This window comes from Dromiciops gliroides, chromosome 6, assembly GCF_019393635.1.
Source record: "Dromiciops gliroides isolate mDroGli1 chromosome 6, mDroGli1.pri, whole genome shotgun sequence".
Lineage (NCBI taxonomy): Eukaryota > Metazoa > Chordata > Mammalia > Microbiotheria > Microbiotheriidae > Dromiciops > Dromiciops gliroides.
The window spans coordinates 248,556,950-248,583,069 of record NC_057866.1 but is presented as its reverse complement, the minus strand read 5'-3'; the positions used below and the strand labels follow the sequence as shown (position 1 = coordinate 248,583,069).

Here is a 26,120-nt window from a genome sequence, read left to right as displayed (position 1 = left end):
GAATAAAAGAAAGCTCAAAAGGGGAGGGAAGGAGAAGGGGAAAGGGAATGAGACAGGCTATAAAGGAGATCAGCCTTATGGGAAATGAAGTTGGCCAGGACGACCTCATTAAATGGAGATACTGGGAAGAGTCCTCCAATCACAGGGGAAAAGGGTACTTCTGAGGTGTGAGTTTCAGAGCTGAAATGACATTCCAGGATGAGGAGGGGAGGTGGAGGGAATGGACACCACTCCACGTGCTCTCTGAAAACCACAAGTTTAGCTGGAAGTGAGTTTTTCTCTTGGGACATTTTTGAGCACAAACTCATTTCAAGCGAAGCAGGTCTTTTCTTCACTCTGCAGTAAGCAGACAGGAAACTATCTTTTTAATGTTCTGTAGTGGGAAGTCAGTCCCCAAATCCCATGTTCTCAAGAACTTCCAGAAACAGGCTTACGGAACATCTTCGTGGGTTACCCACCTGTGCTCCCAGGTTCAAGGACTCTCATTGGCCATACCCTCATTACACTCAAGCTCTTATCGCAAATTAGTGACTAGGCTGAAACTGGAACATGGTATCATGCCTGGTTCCCCCCACCCCCACTTCTTTTCCACTACCCCACCCCTAACTTGAAGGTACTGACTGCTGTCAGAGAGGGAAAGGAGAAGGTTACTGTCCCCAAGGGGCGTTACTTTTCTAGTCACTGGATGGACAGGCAGTTTGAAAGCCTCTAAAATGCCTAGCTCTCAGTAAATTATCCCCGCCTTGAGGGGGTGGAGTTGGGATACAAAACACCCTCGATAAATAATTCTTCAACAAACCGGAATGTATATATAGGAGAACGGAGAGCACATCCTTGGCCGCAACTTGCGAGGCAGAGGCAACATGCACTACTGCTGGGGCGACAACTCCTTCAGGCAGCTGGGGATCAAGGCCAGGCGCAGGGCCAAGAATGCGGGGGTGAGATGCCGGGCGGTAGACAGCCCAGGCGGCGAGCCCTTACTGCAAGCTGCTTGCGGGGAGCGCCACTCGCTGCTTCTGCTGTCGGACGGCACCGTCTGGTCCTGCGGTGACAACAGCTGCGGGCAGCTGGGCAGGAAGATCATCCAGGACTGTAAGAAGCCAGGTGAGAAGAGCCGCGAGCTAGGGCCGGGAAAGGCTTTGGGGTAGCAGAATCTGCTCTTACTTAAAAGTTTTGGAGCCTTAGAGGTCAGGGGAATCTAGGGCCATGGAAATTTTTGACGGAAAGTTAAGGATGTATATGTGTGTGTGTTCATATATGTGCGTGTGTATGTATGTGCATATATGTGTATATATATATATATATGTGTGTGTGTGTGTGTGTGTGTGTGTGTGTGTGTGTATCAGATTGCCGTCTTGGGGATGGGGGAAGGAAAGACGGGAGACAGAAAAAATTGGAACTCAAAATCTTTCCCCCAAAAAGTTGAAAATTGAAAAAGAAATTAAAGTTAATGTTGATGAGCTAGAAGAAATATATCCAGTGTTTTATTTAATTGTACACATGATTATTTACGGCCTCAGGGAGGGAGGAGGGGAGGAGGGATAGAATTTGGAACGCAAAACTTTAAATAAAAATGTTTGTTATTATTTTTAAAAAAAGAAAAAAATTCAGGAGAGAACTGTATCCTTTCGGTTGCAAAACGACTTCTCCATCTCCATCCTGGCTACAGTTGCATCCTCTTTGAGTTTCTTTTCTCCATCAATGAGAACGACTAGGCTAGTTTCAGTTTCTCAAGGTCCTCTGAAACGAAACTGTGAAACAAAACTAACTAGTGAATAAGTTCTTTCGTTTTCCGAGTTGTTGGTTTTTTTTTCCCCTGATGATGACATCATCTCCCTTCGTGAGATAGCTCTGTCTGCAGAGCAGAACCTGATTATGGAAGGCAGAGTTCCAAATTTACTGCACATCCTTCGAAGAATTTCCCTAGGCATGACTTTATGGGGGTGGGGCAGGGATTTATTTGTGAACATTTTAAAAAGATATAAGTGATTAAATAAATAAGAAAAAATAAAGATTGCTGATATTGATCCTTCATATTGGAAAAAGGCTTTTTGGGTAAATTGATTATGACCCAGGGGAATTGGATGCTTAAATAAATGACACTTTTATACCATTTCAGATCCGAAAATTGTTAGTATAGTGGGAGGAAAGACTGTGAAGCATAATCTGAGTAGGTTTGGGGGGGGGGACTTTCTTTTGGGGAGGAGGGCACAAAATAAAATTCAGCTTAATCCAGACCCTTAATCTTTTTTCTCCTAAAGTGGGAGTCGATGTCCATTCCCTTTTTTCAGTATGCACTTTCCACTAAAATAGTCCTCTTAATTATGGGGGTGGAGCTAACCCTAAATTTTGGAGGTTACATTAATAGAGCCCAAGCTTCAGCAGGTCCTGCCAAAATGGAAAGGCATCTATCTGTCTAGTATTGGCTAACAACCTGATAGTTGGCAACTAGGTAATTATTTTTTGGTCCAAAGCTGTTCTCTAAAAAAGATGCATTGCAATATTCATTGGTTAAAGGAAGTATCAGCCTCCTTGAAATATGGAATTATATACCAGCATTGCCAGCTCTCAAGTTGTGAAGTATTATGAATATTTTCTATTATATAGAAAATTAGCCTTAACCTTCAAGTAACATGAACCAAGGCATGCTTTCTTTTACATCTTTTATTTTAATGATCTTTGCTGGCACAATGTTAGCATAACATGGAATGTTTTTATAGTTCTTAGACAGATTTTTTCTTTTTTCTTTTTCTTTCTTTCTTTCTTTTTTTAAAGTGAGGCAGGGGCAGCTAGGTGGTACAGTGGATCAAGCACTGGCCTTGGATTCAGGAGGACCTGAGTTCAAATCCAGGCTCAGACACTTGACACTTACTAGCTGTGTGACCCTGGGCAAGTCACTTGACCCCAATTGCCTCACTTTATTTATTTTATTTTATTTTTTGGTGAGGCAATTGGGGTCAAGTGACTTGCCCAGGGTCACACAGCTAGTAAGTGTCAAGTGTCTGAGCCTGGATTTGAACTCAGGTCCTCCTGAATCCAAGGCTGGTGCTCTATCCACTGCGCCACCTAGCTGCCCCCTAGACAGATTTTTTTTTTTATGCTGTCATTCTGAGAGGTGCAGCATTTCAAACCCAATACTAAAATTCTCCTTTCTGTCCAGAAACTCTTATTTTCTTTAGCATGTATGCATATGTATACATATATATAATGCAAAAAGAATTCATATACAATATGTAAATCTCCATTTCATATGCAGGCTTTTAAAAAAAGCAAATAGTAATTTGCTATACTTTCAAAACTGTCTTTGTCTGTGCTTCCTTTTGAACTTCCCTCTGTTCCTTTGACTGCATTTTTGTTTTTATTTTATTTTTGTGGGGCACTTGGGGTTAAGTGACTTGCCTAGAGTCACAAAGCTAGTAAGTGTTAAGTGTCTGAGGTCGTATTTGAACTCAGGTCCTCCTGAATCCAGGGCTGGTGCTCTATCCACTGCGCCACCTAGCTGCCCTGACTGCATTTAAAAAAAAATGTTTTATTGGCCATAAATGAAATGTATCTGTAGTTAAACTGAATAAATTTGTGACTTTTCCCCCCACTCCATGCTTTAAAGCACCAATTCAGGCACTGGAAACTCAGATAATTGTTTCTGTCAGCTGTGGAAAAGAGCACTCCTTGGCTGTTTGCAAAAGAGGAAGAGTCTTCTCATGGGGATCTGGTTCTGAAGGGCAGCTGGGCATCGGAGAATTTAAGGAACAAAGTTTTATACCAAAGTAAGTATTCTAATGTGACTTTGGTTGTGTTGTAAGCCTATTTCTCCATTTTAAAAATATATCATTATACATAACTTGTGAGGATAAATGAAATAATAGCCGATGTCTGATTGTATATAAATTATCTACTTCATTAATTTTCTAAGGCAGATTTTAATACTAGGGAAGACCTCCTAGTTATTTATTTAAGGAATGTCAATTAATCTTTTTTTTTTTTTTGGTGGGGCAATGGCGGTTAAGTGACTTGCCCAGGGTCACACAGCCAGTAAGTGTCAAGTATCTGAGGCCGGATTTGAACTCAGGTACTCCTGAATCCAGGGCCGATGCTTTATCCACTTCGCTACCTAGCTGCCCTCAATTAATCTTAATATTGAGTGGCAAGCATAAGATATGTATAACAACACAAAGCCACTACTTCCCCCTTGGAACCTCAGGCACTTCCCCTCTCCCTCTCAAGATTGCCCCTAACTCTTGGATACATGTATAAGGACTGAGTTAAGTCCTGGGCAGTCTGGCTTCTAAATAGGAGAGTCAGGGTCTTTTTCTTTTACTCTCTGACTTTTTACACCCCTACCTCAAAGGGGGAAAGCCTAGATTTAATTTATGCCCATGGTCTCCCTAAAAAAGGAATAGAAAGGTACTCAATGTACAAGATAGATCAGATAAAGGTGAGCTATTTATTTCCTCCTGTCATTCTGAAAATTATTAAAACAATCAACATAACAGAATGAAGGTCTTTAATCTGGACAGAGGAGTTATAACTAGGGATACCGCCATAGCAAGTACTAGGAATACCCAAAGATGGGGACAGGGGATAGGGTTTATATGGGGTAAGAAAACAGAAAGAGAAAAGATTGCCTCTGGGTTAATTTACCTTATTAAGTTTCACCAGCTAAATTATTTTATATAAAGACTTGAGAGTGATGAGATTACCTTTATGAGTGTTAAGTATCTCATAAATTCTTAAAGTAAACTGTTTTATATAACAAGCAAAAATACAAAAAGAAAACTTGAGATTCTTTGGAGAGGAGAGTTTGGGGAACTCTACAAAATAATCAGATGCTAGAATTGACAAAGTCTGGTCAGTCCCAGGCAATTCATTGGCCTGGGAATGGTGAATCGGTGAGAAGTAGTCAGTTCTTAGTCAATTGTGTTTGTCATGCCACATACCCCAAAAATGCTTAAAACACTGATGACTCCAAAGCACATAATAATGAAAACAAACATGAAGTGGTAACTTCTAAGTACCATTATTCTTTCCCAGGAAGTTGATACCGAAAACATCGAAACATGAAACATTTTGTGAGATTCTGTTCCCTCACAGTCTATGCCTTCTGGCAAGCTAGGCTGGGGATTGGAATCCTCTTGTCAGTGGGTGTCTTCCAAGAATAGTGTAGTAGCTTGGGGGGAGTACAATCTGTGTAGTTCAGCCAGCACTGACTGAAGGAATTCAGGATCTCCTGGAAAATCCGTCTAAGGTCAGGAAAAGTATCGCAAATAATAAAAAGCTGGCTCAGGCTCAAGTGAGCAACTTATATTGGAAGGCACCATAATTGCTGGACAAGGGGAAAGGCAACCTAGACTTCTGAACTGCCAGGAGATGGGGAAACTCCAATAAGTGGCATCTTTAAACCCAGAACTGCACTAAAAGTCAGCCAGAGGCTTGAGGGTAATAGGAAAGGGGGCCATCAGCAAAGCCAGTGCCAGCCTGAGCAGACAAGCCAGAAACCTCCCAGCACATGACCGGAGATAGACCAGACAAATGCGGCCTGTAAAACTCAATGTCCAGAAGCATCAAGAGCAGAGGGATCCCTTCAGAAAGATCCACGGAGGTCAGAAAGCTGCGGGGTGAAGACTTGGAAACCCTGAGGAGCAACAGCAATCTCAGTGGTGCTGCTGGGATTGACCATGGAGAAGCTAGACACAGAAGCTCCTAAGTGCCTGCCCTGAGGCTCCTCTTTCCTGAGATGCTAGAGAGGACCCTGAAGAGCCAGTGTTCTGAACATCAAAGATCAGGCTCATGGAGGAAGGAGAGGCAGCTCACCTGGGGAGGTAGAGGCTAGTAAAAGTACCTGGGGTAGGGGCATCTAGGTGACACAGTGAATAAAGCACCAGCTCTGGATTCAGGAGGACCTGAATTCAAATCCAACCTCAGACACTTGACACTAGCTGTATGATCCTAGGCAAGTCACTTAACCCTCATTGTCCCCCCAAAAAACAAAAACAACAACAACAAAAAAAAAATAAAAGTACTCAGGGGAGGCTGGCTATGGTGGGTTCATGCCTTTGATCTCTGCTCCTGGGAGGCTGAGGACAATAAGGCTGTTGTAATTAGGGTCTTATGAGCTGCAGTTGACCAGGTTGGTCAGAATCAGGTGTCTAAATCAATGACCACTATGGTGATCCTCAGGGAGGATGCAGAGGGGTCCAGAGTATTAGACTGCCTAGGTTTGCCAGGTGTTTTGCATATGAGCTATTGCTTATTTGATTCTAGCACCAACCCAGTAAGGTAGGTATTACTATAAAAATGATGAAGTTATTATTTTAGGCCAGTGAGAAATTAACCAGTGGGCTGCATTAATGAATCGTTTAAACATTTTTTCCCATCATTTTTTATTAAAGGCAAATTGGGGATCTTTCTAAGGTCAAAATAATACAAGTCTCTTGTGGACATTATCACTCCGTAGCATTGGCACAAGGTAAAAGCTTTGTTTTTGTGATAATTAATTTGCAAAACACACTTGTTTTTAAAATTTTGTTCCATAATTGAGACATTTTATTGTGTTGATATTTATTTTAGTGAATTAAAAAGGTTGTAGCTACCCAACTTCAACAGGCCTATTCCATTTTTATTTTTATTTATTTTATTAATTCTATTATTAATTTTACATTTTATTTTTAATTTATGAAATAAAACAAGCATTTCCACAACAGTAGAATTAATAAAAATGATGATTGCCCATGGAATTAAATCTATTATGTACAACTTGCTATTCCTTTTAAGTATATAAGAAAGTTATCGTGTAAATTTCTTTTCCCCTTTTTTTCTTCCTTTCTCCGCCCCCAAATATGTATATTTTTTAAATCTTGTTTAAAATCTTGGTTATATAATGGGCAGCTGGTGGTGTAGTGGACAGAGGGCCAGAGTGATGATACAGAATGACTATACCATGAGCCTCTCAAAGGGAGGATTGCTGCATATTGCAAGCAATCAGCAGAACTGTTCAAATCAACAATGGACTATGAGCTAAAGATTCTGTCAAGATATAACAGTTAGGCATAACTAACTTTTTTGAATCTGGAAAATATTGGTAGTTTTTTTTGTTTTGTTTTTTTTGGTGAGGCAGTTGGGGTTAAGTGACTTGCCCAGGGTCACACAGCCAGTGTTAAATGTCTGAGGCTGGATTTGAACTCAGGTCCTCCTGAATCCAGGGCTGGTGCTTTATCTACTGTGCCACCTAGCTGCCCTGGTAGTTCTTCAAGATACTACCAAGTGTTATTAATCAAATTTATGAGTCATAAATCATATGAGTAGACTTATGAGTCTAATTTTTGGCAAAGTATCCATCCAAATGGATAGATCTTGTCTTGGAATCAGAAAGACCTAGAATCAAGTCCTGGCTGTGATATGTTCTAAGATGGGGTTATGGACCTTAAAGAAAAGTCTAGTCCTCATTTTACATATGAAGAAAGTCAAGTTGAGAGAACGTAAATGAACCAAGGGTACATAGGTAGCGAGTGTCAGGTAGGATTTGAACCTGAGTCCTTAAATTCTAGATCCAATGTCCCTTGATACTTTTAACTATTTCATGCCACTTAGCCTTTCAGTGCTTCACATTGAGAGCTCCAGGACTGGATAAGTTACAAATGAATGGCCAATCTTCATCAATTGAGGAATTTCCATACTGCAAGTTCCCTATATACTTATCCCTTCCACACTGTAACTTTCCCCATCATGGTTTCATGGGTTGGCATAAGAAATTAAATGGGAACTGGGAGGGGGGCATTTTGCAGACAACATAGAAAAGGTTTAGAAACTCAGAAATGTGCATATATATATATATATAATACTACATCATACATTATCGTACTATATTATACAATGCTATATATAAACATATATACACATATCTAATACTGCATTATACATTAGAATACTACATTATACAATGCTATATATAAACATATATGTACATACATCTAATATTACATTATATATTATAATACTACATTATACAATGCTATATATAAATATATATACACATATCTAATACTGCATTATACATTAGAATACTACATTATACAATGCTATATATATAAACTTATATATACATATATAATACTACATTATACAATGCTATATATAAACATACTCATAATACTACATTATACATTATAATATTACATTATACAATGCTATATATATACATATCTAAGACTACACCATACATTATAATACTATATTATACAATGCTATATATAAACATATATACACACATACAATACTACATTATACAGTGCTATATATAAAAACCTATATACATGTATATGTTTTTATATATAGTATTATATAATAAAACAATGTTTTATCTTTTCATACCATAATAATTCAGACTTTTTCTCTGGTATGAAGGAGAGCCAAAAACTTTATGTGGATTTTCCAGATTGAGGGGCTGCCATGTCCAAAAATATTCATCAAAAAGAAATCATTAGATTACTAAAAGGAGAAAAACCAAATCCATCTCCTCATCAAAATCAGGATGGAAAGACTCTAGATAATTACGACTTATCTCTTCGCTCTATCTCCATTTAAGTCATTCCCCCAAGTTGTTCTCTGTCTATATATTTAAAAGTATATAGTGTTGTGAAATGTTTCACAGTCAATTTGGGTATTGCAGTGTATCTGAAACCCAAGATTTTGAAATTGTATTTCTTGTGTGTGTGTGTGTGTGTGTGTGTGTGTGTGTGTGTGTGTCTTTGCAGATGGCAAAGTCTTTTCATGGGGAAAGAACAGTCATGGACAACTAGGCCTGGGGCAAAACATCCCCTCCCAAGCCAGCCCCCAGCAGGTGACCAGTCTCAACGACATTCCTCTGGCTCAGGTTGCAGCGGGAGGGGCTCACAGCTTTGCCCTCTCTCTCTCTGGTACTTCATATGGCTGGGGAAGCAACAGTGCAGGCCAATTGGCCCTCAGTGGCAAGAATGCATCAGGTAATAACATGATTTTGTCTTTTTGATAAGACATTGTCTTTTCAAAGTGAGAAGTCAGTTTTGTAAAGGATTCTTCAATGGAAATGCCAGTTATGGAAGAAACTTGGTGTGGGGACCAAGTTATTTCCTTTACAACTTTTTGCTCAGAACTCTTACTCTTGGTTTGGATTCTGTCCTGATGCTTCTCATGCAGCCTCACGTTTCCTAAGAACACATGCTTTTTGTGTGTGCTGGCTTCATGTACAATGGTTTGTGTGTTGCCTTTCAAGCATTATCAAAGTAATTTCAAATGTGTGTGGTCCGTCTTAAAACTCTATGAGAATTTCGGGGGCAGCTAGGTGATGCAGTGGATAAAGCGCCAGCTTTGAACTCAGGAGGACCTGAGTTCAAATCTGGCCTCAGATACTTAACACTTACTAACTGTGTGACCCTGGGCAAGTCACTTAACCCTCATTGCCTCGCACACAAAAAACCAAAAACCAAAAAACCCCAAAACTCCAAAAAACTCTATGAGAATTTCATAGGACCGTGTATATAATAACAGGAAATCACTGTCAAGATTATTTAATGCAATTTATGAATGAAGAAACCAAGGCCTGCAAAGGTTATATGACTTGATCAAGGTCACACACATCATCAGAAATGGGACTTGAACCCAGCCTTTCTTATTCCAGAATCAGTGCTCTTTCCATGACCTCCCTACTCATTTATTTATGACTTCAGTTCTGCTCTTCTCCAAAGGTCCTTTCTCCCAGGAATTGGTTCCTCTAAGTTCTTGACTTTCTCAATAGAACACAGAATAGATTCGACCAGTTTCTCCTAACCTACAACTATAAGGTCTAAAATTCTAGCTGTGATGTCTAAAATCTAATGAGTAGTTGCCTTAAATTAGAAGCTTTAACAAGAGTTTAGCCTTTGAAGTATTTATTAAAGTGCATTAGAAGTTAGTGAAGAGAAAGAGAGAGAGAGAGAGAGAGAGAGAGAGAGAGAGAGAGAGAGAGAAAGAGAATATTGATTTATATGTGAGCATGTTGTGTTTTTATCCCAATAGAACTGGGCTATCTCTAGCCATCCTTTTATAAACACACACACACACACACACACACACACATATACACAATGCACTTACACATGTGTGCCATGTTTGTGTGTGTATACACATGTATGCACGTGTGTGTACATGTATATATGTGTGCATATATATAAGTGTATTGCCATTGGACACAAAGGGCTCTGGAGGACAGAGTGATGTTGGTGACCTTGCATAGCCCTATCTCACTTAAATGCAATTCACTTCAAGTCATGACATCACCTCCCCAATGAGATGGTCTTCCTTTTTTTTTTTTTTTTTTTGGTGAGGCAGTTGGGGTTAAGTGATTTGCCCCGGGTCACACAGCTAGTAAGTGTTAAGTGTCTGAGGCCGGATTTGAACTCAGGTCCTCCTGAATCCAGGGCCAGTGCTCTATCCACTGCTCCACCTAGCTGCCCCGATGATTTTCTTTGATAACAAAGAACAAACAGTAGGCTGTGCAGAGGGCTGTAGTCTCAAGTCATCTAATGTAAAGTGAAACTCCCAAACGAGTCATTGAGGTTGCAGCACTAAAGATAAAGAAAGCAGAACTCAGGATATTGTGCTAGCACCATTGGGGGTAGTGGGTCGTAGGGTGTTAATACCAAGTGTGGTTACCTGGACTGCCTGGGTCACCTAGTTACTTGGGCTTTACAGAGGCCCTCAATTTCTGATCAGCTCATGTCGGGCAGCAGCTATTAGGCCAAGTTTCCCTTTATCTTTCCTTTAGCTGTTTCAGTTCTCAAGGGAAATAAATGACCTTGAGGGTGCTTCTTAGGGGAAAACAATGGAACTTCTGCTTGAAAGAGCTTATGACTTTCTCTAAGAGATATGTATACACAGAAGATACTCAATTTTGCTGTGAAGATTATTCTTGGTTGTAGTCCTAGCTCCTTTGCTTCCTAGAACATCATATTTCAAGCCAGGTACTAAATCTTGTGTGATCCTGACAGTCGTTTCACAATATTTGAATGATTTCTTTCTGGCTGCTTTTAATATTTTATTCCTAACCTAGGAGCTATGGAATTTGGATGTAATATTTCTGGGAGTTTTCATTTTGAGATCTCTTTAAGGAGGTGATTGGTGGGTGTCTGAGGCCAGATTTGAACTTGGGTCCTCCTGAATCTAGGACCAGTGCTTTATCCACTGTGCCACCTAGCTGCCCCCAACCTCTTTTTTAAAATCATGACTTTCAGGTAGTCCAATAATCCTTAAATGATCTCTTCTCAGTCTATTTTCCAGGTCAGTTGTTTTTCCATGAGATATCTCATATTTTCTTCTATTTTTTCATTCTTTTGACTTTGTTTTATTATATCATGATGTCTCATATAATCATTAATTTCCACTTGCCCAATGCTAATTATTTAGGAATTATTTTCTTCAGTGAGCTTTTCTACCTCTTTTCCCACTTAGTCAATTCTACTTTTTTTTTTTAAGTGAAGCAATTGGGGTTAAGTGACATGCCCAGGGTCACACAGCTAGTACGTGTCAAGTGTCTGAAGCCAAATTTGAACTCAGGTCTTCCTGAATCCAGGGCCAGTGCTTTATCCACTGTGCCAACTAGCTGACCCCCACCCCAGCTAGTTTTTTATGTTTCCAAGGTGTTATTTAGGAAATGGTGTTATTTGGGATCTGAGAAGAGGCATATTCACTATTCTCTAGGTGTGCATTCTGCTTTTTAACCAGGAAGTATCCTTGGTCCCCTACAGTTGCAAGTAAAACGATTTCTTTTGGCCCTGCGATTGCAATTGGGGCCCCTGTTCCCTTGTGACTGACCACAAGTGCTCCTCTCTGCACTGAAACTGCAACCTGAAACTTCATATAGGCAATAGAGTTGCCAATAAGTGCCAGCCATACCCACTGCCAACAAATGGTCCTCTGTAAACTTTCTGACAATTATTCAACCCTCTTACCATCTCTGGGCTGACAGTTTCTTTCTTTCTTTCTTTCTTTCTTTCTTTCTTTCTTTCTTTCTTTCTTTCTTTCTTTCTTTTTTAGTGAGGCAATTGAGGTTAAATGACTTGCCCAGGGTCACACAGCTAGTAAATGTTAAGTGTCTGAGGCCAGATTTGAACTCAGGTACTCCTGACTCCAGGGCCAGTGCTCTATCCACTGCACCACCTAGCTGCCCCTTGATTGTTTTTAAGTCAGTAATAGTTGAATTTTAGATGGGTATGAAGCCTGACTGTGTTTAAGGTTTCAAGTATCCTAATCAGAGATGCTAATGGACTACTTTCTTCTTTCCCATATTACCTCTTTTCTCCTGCTTGAAGATCTTATTAACAGAGATGAAACCTGAGGCTTTTTTTATATATAATAGAAGGTGTTTTTTTCTTTCTTTCAGTACAACAAAGCTACAAACCTCATTCCATTGGTGAACTAAAGCACCTTAATGTGACTTACATCAGCTGTGGGGATGAACATACAGCTGTTCTTACCCAGGTAATGGCAAACTTAAGCTTTTCAGAAATGTAGCGGGGTGTGTGTGTGTGTGTGTGTGTGTGTGTGTGTGTGTGTGTGTGTGTGTGTGCGCGCGCGCGCCAAGTATTATTGTATTGAAAATGGAAGGAGAAGGAATATCTGGAGATTATTGTCATTATAGAAAGAGTTATTATGATTTGGATAGTCAAGAGATGAGTTTTCTATCCTCTGTTCAGTCACTATAAGAATAATCTATGTGACCAGAGACAGGTCACTTGATCTTTCTGGGTCTTAATTTCCTCATTTATAAAAAGAAGTTAGATTAGATGATGATCTATAAGGTTCCTTCTAGCTTTCAAACTCAGTGCTTTTATGTCAAAGTTCAAAGTGGGGGGACCTCAATATACTCCTTTTAGACTTAAACAAATCTAATGAAAAGATAAATAGCAAAGAAGTTACAGAGTTAATTAATAGAACTTAGAACCTTGGGAAGTTAGAAGTAATAGATTTCTGTTGACTACTAAATGGAATAGAAAAGAATTTGATCATGTACTAAAGAATTAAGAGCTCATCCAAAAATGTAGAAAAGTAGACATTTTAAATATATTATTTACTGAAAACAATATAATAAAAAACTATGTTATTTAAGGTCTATTGAAAAATAATTTAAAATTATTTGGTGACTAACTTAATTCTAAAAAACTGGTAAATCAAAGTACAAAATATAGAACAGTAGAAAATTTCATCAAGGACAATTACAATAATGAAGCAAAATACTAGAATTTATGGGATTCAGCTAAAGTCATTCTTAGAGAAAATGTATACCTTCAAATTCTTCTGCTTACAAAATATAAAGAAAAAAACCCAATTAATTGGGCACATAAATTTAAAAAACCCATAAAACAAATCAACTGTTCCAACAAAGCAACAATGTAGAAATTCTGAAAAATCAAAGAAGAGATTAATAAAATTAAAAGAAAAAGAACCCAATGAATTAACAAATATAAGTAGAAGCTGGGAAAAACTAATGGATAGATAAATAATATAATTTTTTCAAAGAGAGAGGGAACCCAAATTATTCGTATCAAAAATAAAAAAGAATTAATTACAATTAAAGAAGAAATAAAGGCAATAATCTGAACTATTTTGCCCAGTTGTATGTTAACAACAATGATAACTTAAAAGAAATGGATATAAATTCTTACAAAAATATAAAATAGCCAGATTAACAAAAAAAGATTACTTAACACAAAACCTTTGTGAAGCTTAAAATTCTAACTGTGATGTCTAAAAATCTAACATGTGGTTGCCTTAAATTAGAAGTTTTAGCACCAGTCTTTGGGCATTAAGCATATATTAAAGTATATTAGGGGTTAGCAAAGAGAGAGAGAAAGAGAGGAAAAGCTGCTTTCCCCTAGCTATCTCAGAGAGAGAATGGCCTGCCACCAACAGCCAGTTCCCAAACCAAAAGGAAGATCCCCAGTGGCTTCTCCCAGAAGCCCCCTGTGAAACAGGAAGTAGGGCCATCCTCACACGAAGCTCCAAGCTAATTGGCTGATAGCATCGATAGACAAGACTTATAGGTGATAACTTCCAGACGCCAGACAGTTTCTGGATGATTAGTCACATGTTTTCTTTTCAGTGGGGCGTCTCCCTGGTTCTCACAATGTCTTTCTCAGCAGGGTGGTGGCGCTCTGATTCTCACACCTTAAAATACCACATAAGTGCTAGCTATTATTATTATTTTAAAAAATGAATTTATCAAACCATAAATGAACTCATGAAGAAAAAATTTGAGGGACCAGTTGAATTTACAAGTAAATTCTGCTATTCAAAAAATAGTTAATTTCAATGTTGCATAAACAGATTACAAAATAGAAAAAGAAGAGACCTTTATGATTACTTTCTTTTCTTTTTTTTTTCTTTTTTTGTGGGGCAATGAAGGTTAAGTGACTTGCTCAGGGTCACACAGCTAGTAAGTGCCAAATGTCTGAAGCCGAACTTGAACTCAGGTTCTCCTGAATCCAGGGCCGGTGCTTTATCCACTGTGCCACCTAGCTGCCCCCTATAATTACTTTCTGTGATACAAATATGGTCTTAATTGCTAAACCATGTAGAGACAAAACAGAAAACTCTGGACTGATATCCTTAATAAATATTTAGACAAAAATTTTAAATAAAATATTAGCAAATAAACTAGAGCAACATATTAAAGAGATGATATTCTATCACCACATGAAATTTGTACCAGGAATACTGGATTGGTATAATATGTGGAAGACAAGAACATAACATACCATATTTATAGAATAAGTAAAAACCACATGATTACAGGGTTTAGATTAAAAAAAAACCCACACATGATACTATTTTTTATTCTGTTTTCCTAGAAATCATAGGAAGAAATGGACTTTTTCTTATTGTGGTAAATAATATCCTTCAAAAACAAAAGCTGACATTATATGTAATGGATAACAGTTGTAAGCTTTTCCAGTAAACAAAGTGACCACTATCACCTTATAACTTAAATATGCTCAGAAAGTTAGCTATAGCAATAAGACAAGGAGGAGGAATCAAGGAAATAAGCATAGGCAAAGAAGAAACACAACTATAACTTTTTGCAGATGAACTAATGATTTACATAAAAAACCCTAAAGTCTCGACTAAAAACTTAATTTAAATAATTAATGACTTCAGTAAAGTTGAAGAATATAAAACAAACACAAATCATTTTTTTTTAAATCCAGCAGGAGAACAAGAAAGTTTCTTCAAAATAGCTGCAAAATGTTTAGAATACTTGGGAATATATCTTCCAAGAGTCACCTAGGTATTTTATGAATCTAATTATGATCACTGTTTAAAGAAATAAAGACTGATCTAAGTAATTGGAGAAGTAGCAATTACTAATGGATAGGCTGAGCCAATAGGATAAAGAAAAAACATATTAACTAAATTCATTCACTTATTCAGTGCTGTTCCAATCAGACTACCAAAGTGTTACTTTAAAAATAATCACAGAGTGGGCAGCTAGGTGGATTCAGCTAGGTGGATTCAGGAGTACCTGAGTTCAAATCTGGCCTCAGACACTTGACACTAGCTGTGTGACCCTGGGCAAATCACTTAACCCTCATTGCCTCAAAAAAAAACCTCCCAAAACCCAAAAACCCAAAAACTAAAACATCCCAACCAAACAACAACAACAAAATAATCACAGAATTCCTCTGGAGAGATAAAAGGTCAAGAATTTCAAGAGAAATAATGGGGGGAAAAGTGGAAAGGAAGGAAGCTTAGCAGTGCTATATCCCAAGGTATGCTACAAAAAAGTAATCTTCAAACTTATTTGATACTAATTAAGAAATAGAGAGGTCCACCAATGCAACAGATTAGTTATGGAAACAAACAGAGTAGCTTCTTATTCAATAAAACCAAGGACCCCAGCTACTTGGTTAAAGATTCATTACTTGGAAAAAGCTGTTAGGAAAATTAGAAAGTAGTCTGTCAGAAATTAGGTTTAGACTAACACTTCATACCCTATACCTATATAAATTAAAAATGGATTCAAATCAGTGAATAGAGAAAGAGTTCATGTCCCCCAAAAAGGGATAGCGAGAATCACTAAAGATAAAATGGAAAATTTTTATTATAAAACTTAAAAGGTTTTGCACCAACAAGACCAATGCAATTAAAATTAGAAAGGAAATGGTGAACTGGGGGAAAAAGTCTTTGTGGCAAATGTTTCTGACAAAATTCCTATTTCCAAGATATGAAAGGAACTGAATCAAATTTAAAAGAACAAGCAACATTCCTGAAAAGATACATTGTCAGGGCAGCTAGGTGGTGCAGTGGATAGAGCACCGGCCCTGGATTCAGGAGGACCTGAGTTCAAATTCAACTTTAGACACTTAACACTTACTAGCTGTGTGACCCTGGGCAAATCACTTAACCCCCATTACCCTGCCCCCCAAAAAAGATACATTGTCAAAAGATATGAACAGGTAGTTCTCAAAGGAAGAATTCCAAACTATCAATAGTAATATAAAAATATTCAAATCATTAATAATTGGGAAAATGCAAATTAAAGCAACTCTGAGGTTTTATTTTATAACCCACTGGAATGACAACAGTGACAAATGTTGTAGAGGTTGGGGAAAAACAGATTCTCTAATGCACTATTGGTGGAACTGTGAATTGGTCCATGTGTTCTGGGAAGTGATTTGGAACTGTGACCCCCAAATCACTAAACTGTGCATATCCCCTGATCTGTTATGTCACCTCTAGGCCTACAGAGATCAATCTTCTTTTTTTTTTTTTGAAGTGAGGCAATTGGGGTTAAGTGACTTGCCCAGGGTCACACAGCTAGTAAGTGTCAAGTGTCTGAGGCCGGATTTGAACTCAGGTCCTCCTGACTCCAGGGCCGGTGCTCTATCCACTGCACCACCTAGCTGCCCCAGAGATCAATCTTCTAATTCCTCTGAACCCAGAGATCAAATAAGGAGGGAAAGGATATATATGTACAAAAATATTTATAACAGCTATTTCTGTGGTAGCTTCTTAAGAATTGGAAACTAAGGGGGTGTGCACTATTGAAGAATAGCTTAACAAATTCTCCTCTAGGAATGAAATGGAATTTAATTGCTACAAAAGAAATGATGAAATGGACAGTTTTAGAGGAAACACAGGAAGACCTCTATAAACCGATACAAAGTGAAATTAGCTGAAGTAGGAGAATAATTATTAATATACTGGAAACATTATAAAGAAAGATTTGAAAGATTTTTAAACTATGGTCAATGTAATAACAACCTAAGATCTCAGAGAGCCAAAAATGAAGCTTATTGACCACCTCCTGCCATAGAAATAATGGATACAAGAGGTAGATATACATTTTTGGACATTGTTTATGTGGAAATTTGTTTTGTTTTTCTGTGCAGAATTGTTTAGAGTGTTTTTAAAAATTTTGTGCAGTGTTGGGAGAGAGGGGAGCATAATGAAGAGAAAATAAATGTTTGTTTATTTTTTAAAAATAAATTTAAGGGAAAGATCCTATGATTCTCAGTCATCCTTCACAGGTGGATCCTACAGTTATTCTCATTCCCTTTTACCAACAAAGAAACTGGGGTTCAGAGGGTCTAGATGACTAGTTCAATTTTGCACAGTTAGTAAGTAGCAGGCTTCTCTGGAATTCCAAGTCTACCACCACCTGGACTGGTATCAATCCATTATTGCATTCCATGAGGCTGTGGCCCTAACTTGCAATTGGAGCAATAGCACCACAGATTCTTAGGGTGTGAAGGGACTTTTTAGCAGGAGTCAACAAACTGCAGCCCACACTACCTTTTTGTTGTTGTTGGGCCCACGAACCAAGAATTGTTTTTACATTTTTGTTGGCCACAGTTTGTCAGTCCCCACCTGAGAAGACCCAATGTCTCAGCAGGAATCCTCTTGGTTATATTTTGGAAAAATGGTCATCTGGTTTCCCCTTCATGCTTTGTCCAATCCGTCTTCCATCCACCATCAAATTCCATCAAATGCTATTCCCATGCTTTTGAGACTCAATCCTGAGGCAACTTTTCTTTCTTCTTCCTCTTTCCCCCTAACTTTGTTACCCAGTCTAATGAAAAAGCATTCTCCATTTAAATTAAGAATAGGAGGGGCAGCTAGGTGGCAGAGTGGATAGAGCACTGGCACTGGATTCAGGAGGACCTGAGTTTAAATCTGACCTCAGACACTTAACACTTACTAGCTGTGTGACCCTGGGCAAGTCACTTAACCCCCAGTTGCCTCACACACACACACACACACACACCAAAAACAAAAACAAAAAATAAAGAATAGATGATACTGTTTGAAATCTGCTTATGACATTTCAGAGATTTATAAGAAATTCCAAAACCCTTTACATCATAATTTGATTTCAAAAGCTTTTCTTAAAATTTACAAAGCAGATATATACATGTGGAGCAAGAGGCAAGAAGTATTCCCCTTAAGTGACAAGTATCCTTTTTAAACCAGTAAAGTTTTTTGGGGTTTTTTTTTTCAGGGCAATGTGAGTTAAGTGACTTGCCCAGGGTCAGACAGATAGTAAGTGTCAAGTGTCTGAAGCCAGATTTGAATTCAGGTCCTCCTGAATCCAGGGCTGGTGCTTAATCCACTGCACCACCTAGCTGCCCCTAGTAAAGTCTTCTAAAGAGAATTTTTTTTTTTTTTTGGAAAACAATCAAATGAAACATGGAAAAATTTTGGCACTGCTCTTCAGCTAGCTTTTTAGATCAATACACAAGATCTACCACTACTTGGAACTACACTCTTCAATTTTTTCATTTCCTATTACTAATCAAAAGCTGATCTATTCCTTACAGGAAGGTAAAGTATTCACATTTGGAAGCAATACCTCTGGACAGCTGGGACATGAACTGGTTTCTGAGAAGAGGAGTCCCCAGCTTGTGGAATCAGCTCATGTCTTTTCTCAAATAGCCTGTGGAAGGTAACAGACTATATTTCTTTAGGATAGGCAAAGGTTAAAAGTTTCAAACTAGGTAGTCGCTAGGTGGCACAGTGCTTAAAGCACTAGTCCTGGATTCAGGAGGATCTCAGTTCAAATTCGACTTTAGACATTTGACACTTAGTAGCTGTGTGAGCCTGGACACGTCACTTAACCCTCATTGCTCTGAACAAAGAAAAAAAAAGAAAATTTTCAAACTTGATTTTTTTTTACCAGAAAAAAACTCTTATGCCATTAGTTTCAATGCACTTTAATGTTTATGTGCCTGAGATATGTGACTCTCTAAAGAAAGTTTTTATTTTTGACAACTTGAGTTTTTCAAATGCAGTTTGGCCACAATTTCAGATTAGTGTAAATGAGTCTTTTTTTTTTTTTTTTAGTGAGGCAATTGGGGTTAAATGACTTGCCCAGGGTCACCCAGCTAGTAAGTGTTAAGTGTCTCAGGCCGGATTTGAACTCAGGTACTCCTGACTCCAGGGCTGGTGCTCTATCCACTGTGCCACCTAGCTGCCGCTAGTGTAAATGAGTCTTAATTAATCACTTGATGGTATAGTTCATGCCATTTTGCTTTTTCTTGACTGAAGCATTCAACCTTAACTCTTCTTCGCCCATGACCTCCCATATCCTGCCAGTTGCCAAGTCTTGTTGGCATATCCACATTTCTCCTATCCCTCCCCTTCTTTCCACTTATGCAGCTACCACTGTAGTGCAAACTCCCATCAACTATGCCTGGAATATTACAATAGACCCTTAATTGGGCTCCTGGTTTCTATTTTCTCCTCTCTCTAATTCATTATGGTCAGTTGTCTTGAAGTATGACTTGCCCCTAGACTCCAATGACCCTGGAGAAGAGAATGAGGATGATGACTTTGCACAGCCCTGCCTCACTTAAATCCAATTCATTTGCAAGCCATCCCCCCCTCCCAATGCCATTGGTCCTCTGGATGAACAACATTATCCAAATAGTTGTTAAAATAATTTGCCTAAATCAAAGCTCAGGTAAAAAAGAAAAACAAAAAATGTCAGTTCTTCCCTATTACCCAGAGGATAAAATTCAAAGTCCTCAATCTTATTTTTTTAAGTACTCTAAAGTCTGGCTCTCATCTACCTTTCCAAACTTCCTTCATGTTCACACACTCTATGTTTCAGCCCAACTGCCCTTGAACTTGACACTGACTTTCCACAGACATAACTGGAATTCCTGCCCTCCTCACTTCCATTGCTTAGAGCAACCAGCTGTTACTGCCTCTTGATGGCTTTCTCTGATGCCTCCCCCCCCCTCATTGTGCTCTTTCCCTCCTCCAATTATCTCGTGTTTATTTATCTCTTCGGGGCATTTAGCTAACTCTCTAAGTTGATAAGTCGAAGAGAAAGCATTAACCTGCATTGGTAAGAGAGAGTTTCATCTCCTGGTAGTTTTCTATGCTAATGAAATCATCTAAAACCCCCCCTGTAAATAATTTGCCCCAGTAAAATATAAACAATTTAAAGGGAAGGACTGGTTTATCCCTTTATCCTAAACAACTAAACCATAATAGGCACTTAACAAATTTTTTAAAAGATTAATTAGGGGGCAGCTAGGTGGCTCAGTGGATAAAGCACAAGACCTGTATTCAGGAGGATATGAGTTCAAATCCGACTTCAGATACTTGACACTTACTAGTTGTGTGACCCTGGGCAAGTCACTTAACCCTAATTGTCCCACAGAAATAAATAAATAAACAAATAAATAAATAAAACACAAAGCAAACAAACAAAATTTAATTAACACATTTTTTTTGGAGAATTTACTCTGGAAATAAAAAAGAAATTGAATGTGTGCCTGTGTGTCCAGAAGGCTTACAGTCCAGTTGGGAGCCAAAAGAATAGGAAACAGAACATAACCCAGAGCTCCATTACAGAGGCCGTTGTAGCAGGGCTAACTCTTTGGGGGTTTTTGTTGTTGTTGTTTGTTGTTTGTTTGTTTTTAAATTTTTTTGTGGGGTGATGAAGGTTAAGTGACTTGCCCAGGGTCACACAGCTAGTGTCAAGTGTCTGAGGCCAGATTTGAACTCAGGTTCTCCTGAATCCAGGGCCCATGCTTTATCCACAACTCCACCTAACTGCCCCCAGGGCTAACTCTTTGGACTGTGGCTGGACTTACGCTTTCTACATTTTGTTTTATCACCCTGAACTCTAGAGAGACATGTCTGTCCCTGCTTCCTCAATTAATAAAATGTCAACATATCTTTTAATCTGCTAAGATAAGAGTCCCCACTAATTCATCAAGTGTTATTTTATTTAATAATTGTAGAAACTTCCTTTCCTAATAGTCATTACTCATCTCTTTATTTAGATCAAATCTCTCAGTCTCCTAGGATTAAATAAACATTAAAGTGACTGAACATGCAGTTTACTAATAGTGGAATTAATAGTAAAAATAATGACATAGATAATTATTTACAATCTTTTAGCTGTGAGGATAATCACTGTAGCAGTAAAGAGTTCACTTCTGAGAACATAGTTCCACAAAATTCAGTTCATGAAGTTAAAAGTTCATTAAGATATTTTGTAAGAACACTCTTTTGTATTTTCAAGGCTAAGGCTTAGCTAGTTTGGTCAATAAAGATAACTGCCTTATCCTCTTTCTTTCTGTCTTCTCCTAGCTTCTCTCCAGCAATGTCAAAAAAAGAATCTTCAGCAGCTCTTCAGGCATCACTATAAATAGTCTCTCCAGACAGTCAGTTAAAATTGGCTCTGATAGATATAGTAATAGTATCTGTAGTCTCTTTGGGGAGAGCCTAATGAAACAGGTGTTACACTAGTGTAATTCAAACTCTAAATGCTAGGTAAAAATAAAGCTTTGTAGGATCTGATTCAAAGGGAATTTTTATTTATTATCTACCCAATTCAGTTAAAGTATTTAAAGTCATTTGTCTTAAATGGGCCTTCTTCATTTATTTATTTGTTTGTTTTGTGGGGGATAAGGGTTAAGTGACTTGCTCAGGGTCACACAGCTAGTAAGTATCAAGTGTCTGAGGCTGGATTTGAACTCAGGTCCTCCTGAATCCAGCACCAAAGCACTGTGCCACCTAGCTGCCCCAAATGGGCCTTCTTTAACGTAGCATACAACACATTAGTAAAGTACCCTGCACATATGAGAGAGATAATATAAAAATACTTTGGAATTGATTTCAAGGTAACCACAGGCAGTTAAAAACCTGATGGCTCAGAGATCATCCATCCTTGAAATTATTAATAATAATAATAATAATAATATTGAGGACCTGTTATTTTTCATCTTTGTTATCTCTCATGCCTAGCACAGTCCTATGGATATGGTAGGAACTTACAAAAGTTTTTATCAAATTGAATTGAATTCGTATCTTCAGTATGTATTTGATAATATTTATAGATGTTGCCACTCTAAGAGCGGAATTTTGATATGGCACTGGGTGCATTATAGAAACTACACCTGTTATTTTATTGCTAAGACTTTACCTTTCTTTAAAAAATGGTAATACAGTTTAATGTATAATGTGTTATTTCTCCATAGTCATCACACTCTTGCATATGCCTGTACCACTGGCGAGGTGATATCTTTTGGTTGTGGATCTCAAAGACCCCCAAACAGCTCTTCACAACCAGATGATCTGGAACAGAACTTCAGTATTAGTGACCTGATTTCTTCTTGTGGTAAGAAGGAGGATTGAGGATTTTCTCTTCTTTGATTGAGAAAAAGAGGGATTATTCAAGCTTCTTTATTTCTTCAAGATCTTGCAAAAACTATTTTTGTAAACTTTCTTATGCAGTGATTCCTGTAGTCAACAAATCTGTAATCTTTGTTTAAAAGCTTATTTAGATAGCTTTTGTTTTAGCATACTTTCATTTCCAGTTATATCCCTCTTCCTTTCCCACCTGATTAGCTATCTTTTTTAACAGAGCAAAAAAGAGAGGGGGAAAAAAAAGCAGTTCTAAAATATTAGTTCAGTCCAACAGCATATTCAATGTTCCATACCCATATGCCGTCACCTCTGCAATGAAGGGAGAGAAGTGCTTTCTCATATCTCTTCTTTGGAGCTAAATTTGACCATTATGATTTTATACAGCTTTTAGGGTTTTTTTAATCGTTGTTCTTTCCATTTCCGTTGACATAGTCATTACATATATTGTTTTCTTGGGTTTGCTTATTTCAATCTGTATATGTCTTCCTATGTTTTGGGGCTTTTTACAATTTAATTTATTTTTTGTTACATTTTTAGTTCTGAACTGTCTCTCCCTCCCTCCCCACTCAGCACAAGAGAAGACCTATGCTTTCTTTATATTCGTTGTTTCCTATGATACTGTGATATTCTGTTACATTCATCCTCCACATTTTGTTCAGCCCAAACCCAAATGATGATATCAATTTTGTTTCCAATTCTTTGCTACCACAAAAAGTACACATTTTGTTGTATAGAATATGGGACTTTCTGCCTTTGACCTCCTGGGGGAATAGGCCTAACAGCGACATCTCTGGGTCAAAAAGCATAAACATGTTAGTCCCTTTCTTAGCATAATTCTAGATTGCTTTTCAGACTACCTAGCCCAGTCCATGATTCCACAAACAACGTACTGGTGTACCTGCCTTTCTATAATTTTGTATTTATTTATAAAGTTTAAAATGACACGTAATTCAAGTGGAAACGACAATATATTTGGAATTAGAAGTTTGGGGTGTGAATCTTGGCCCTGATACACCACCTAGGACTCTGTAAATTACCTCTTTGAATATCACTTTCCTCACCTATAATATGGGAGGGTTCAACTATAAAACTTAAAAAGGTCCCTTTCAGCTCTAAATAGCTGATCCCATGAAGGAAGGTTCATAAATCAAGGGCATAAACATCACCTAATTTACACCAAGGTATACCAGTCTTGTTTCATGACGTTCCATTGTTTTTAATGGCACACAAACTCAGATTTATGTCATTCTTTCAGACTTTAGAGGTGTTCAAGTGAAGGAAATTTTTGCTGGAGCAAATGCCAATTTTGTGACCACTATCCAGTTAGAGGTAATATCTTTTATGCTTTCAGATTTATTTGTTAACTCTTTTCTCAGCTTTTCAAGGCAGTATTTAAAGCATTGTTCCATCCTTATGGATTCATATTCAAATTTTATTTCCATCTCAAAACATAAAAAAGACAATGTATACTCTGTTAACATGCTTTTAAAAATATTATTTTTTTTCCTTTTAGGTAATTAATATACTTTAGTAGATTAGAAATTTCTTCAGTTAATTTATTTTTGCTCTAAATTCAAGCAACCAAAAATCTATTTTAGAGCAGAAGGATTTGCTATTGCATTAGGGGGTGGAATTTAAAAGGTTTGCACAGGGAATTTATACTAGATGACACATTTTCATTTTATATATCTTAGGCTTAGGGGAAAGGAAGCATGCATAGCATAAAGGCTAGTGAATAGGTCTTGGAGTCAATCAGAGCCCCGTTCAAGGCCTATCTTTGATGCATACTTGTCATGTGACCCTAGCCAAGTCACTAAACATTTCAGTGCTTCCAGACAATTTTCTAAGACTATTATATCTTCCTTACACCAAAGGTGTCAAACACATAGCCTTTAGACTTCATGCTGCCAATAATACTTCTGAGTATGTAGTTGGGGGTGCAGCTGGGGGGCAGCTAGGTGGCGCAGTGGATAGAGCACCGGCCCTGGAGTCAGGAGTACCTGAGTTCAAATCCGGCCTCAGACACTTAACACTTACTAGCTGTGTGACCCTGGACAAGTCACTTAACCCCAATTGGCTCACTAAAAAAAAAAAAAGAAATGTAGTTGGGAAGTACTTTACAAAATAAAGAAAAATATAAATATAAAATATGGATAATGTTACATTTTAAAACAGTCCATATGCGGTCCACAAGCTCCACCCCCTTTCTATCTGAAATTGTCACCATTGAAATCATAAGCTTTTAAAAAGCTTAATAACCCTACTACCACTAATGTTTAATTTTCTTTTTCTTTTTCTTTCTTTGGTGAGGCAATTGGGGTTAAGTGGCTTACCCAGGGTCACACAGCCAGTAAGTGTCAAGTGTCTGAGGCCAGATTTGAACTCAGGTCCTCCTGAATCCAGGGCTGGTGCTCTATCCACTGCACCACCTAACTGCCCCTTAATTTTCTTTTAAAGACAAATAGCGATTCCTCTACAATATAGTATTTCTTCACTTACTGAAATGCTTTAGCTGGGCATGTCATGCTTCAAGGAAGCTTCGTTTTGGCATCAGGGACATGATTAGCAAAGAAACGATGCAGGATTTCCTGCCTCATGACAAAGGCTTTGGAAGATGGTGTAGAATGTTGAACCCAGAGTTGGTACCTTCAGAAATAATGACTTAAAAAACTTCCTTTCCAGGAAGTGATTGAGACATCACTCATTTGGCTCCAGGGCAGCCTAATAAATGCTAAATGACTGGCTTACAGGAGATGTCAAAGAAACTACCTCTGGTTGCTTAATAAGGTTGCAGACTTGCTAGTGTCATATGCAATACCCCAAAACTTATACCTCTGGTCATATGTTTTTCCAACTTTTTTTTCTCCTCTTGGAGGATGTTAGTTCTTCATGTGCTACTGGAAGAAGACTACAGCAAATCAGCCAGATTAACCAAACCCTGATTGAGAAATGGACCACAGTGGAAATTGGAAGTGAAGAATATGAGGAGTCAAAAAGGTTGTTCCCTATCCTGCTTGTGGGGGTGGGGGGTTGGGAGGGTAGAATACCTTAAATGTCATTATTTGAAAAACAAGAAAGAAAAGAAAGAAGAGAGATAATTAATCCTTTGCTGTGAATCCTCCATAGAAAAATAGGCTCATCTTTTTTTTTTTTCTCTTTTTCTTTTTTTTTTGGTGAGGCAATTGGAGTTAAGTGACTTGCCCAGGGTCACACAGCTAGTAAGTTTCAAGTGTCTGAGACCAGATTTGAACTCAGGTCCTCCTGAATCCAGGGCCGGTGCTTTATCCACTGTGCCACCTAGCTGCCCCCTGTACCATACTGTCTTTAGCAAAGGGAGTGGAAAATTTAGGGTGCTTTTTTTTAACCCACTCAAGAGAAAGTAGTACAAAATACAAAAAAAAAAAATTTACAGACAATTAAAATGAGACCCAGGAAAAGAAAATGAC

The 26,120-nt window shown here is 38.1% G+C and overlaps 1 protein-coding gene across 1 annotated transcript in view; it reads left to right on the top strand.

Moving 5' to 3' along the window:
- Window positions 1–863: 863 nt before the first annotated feature.
- The window catches only part of LOC122731282 (probable E3 ubiquitin-protein ligase HERC6), a 66,721-nt gene continuing 41,464 nt past the window's right edge, over window positions 864–26,120 (top strand). The window contains exons 1-9 of the mRNA XM_043971291.1: window positions 864–1,104; window positions 3,608–3,767; window positions 6,390–6,466; window positions 8,751–8,978; window positions 12,392–12,489; window positions 18,828–18,952; window positions 22,506–22,645; window positions 23,930–24,003; window positions 25,550–25,671. Of these exons, the coding sequence (XP_043827226.1) occupies window positions 864–1,104; window positions 3,608–3,767; window positions 6,390–6,466; window positions 8,751–8,978; window positions 12,392–12,489; window positions 18,828–18,952; window positions 22,506–22,645; window positions 23,930–24,003; window positions 25,550–25,671 (1,265 nt within the window). The remainder of the gene's footprint in view (window positions 1,105–3,607; window positions 3,768–6,389; window positions 6,467–8,750; window positions 8,979–12,391; window positions 12,490–18,827; window positions 18,953–22,505; window positions 22,646–23,929; window positions 24,004–25,549; window positions 25,672–26,120) is intronic.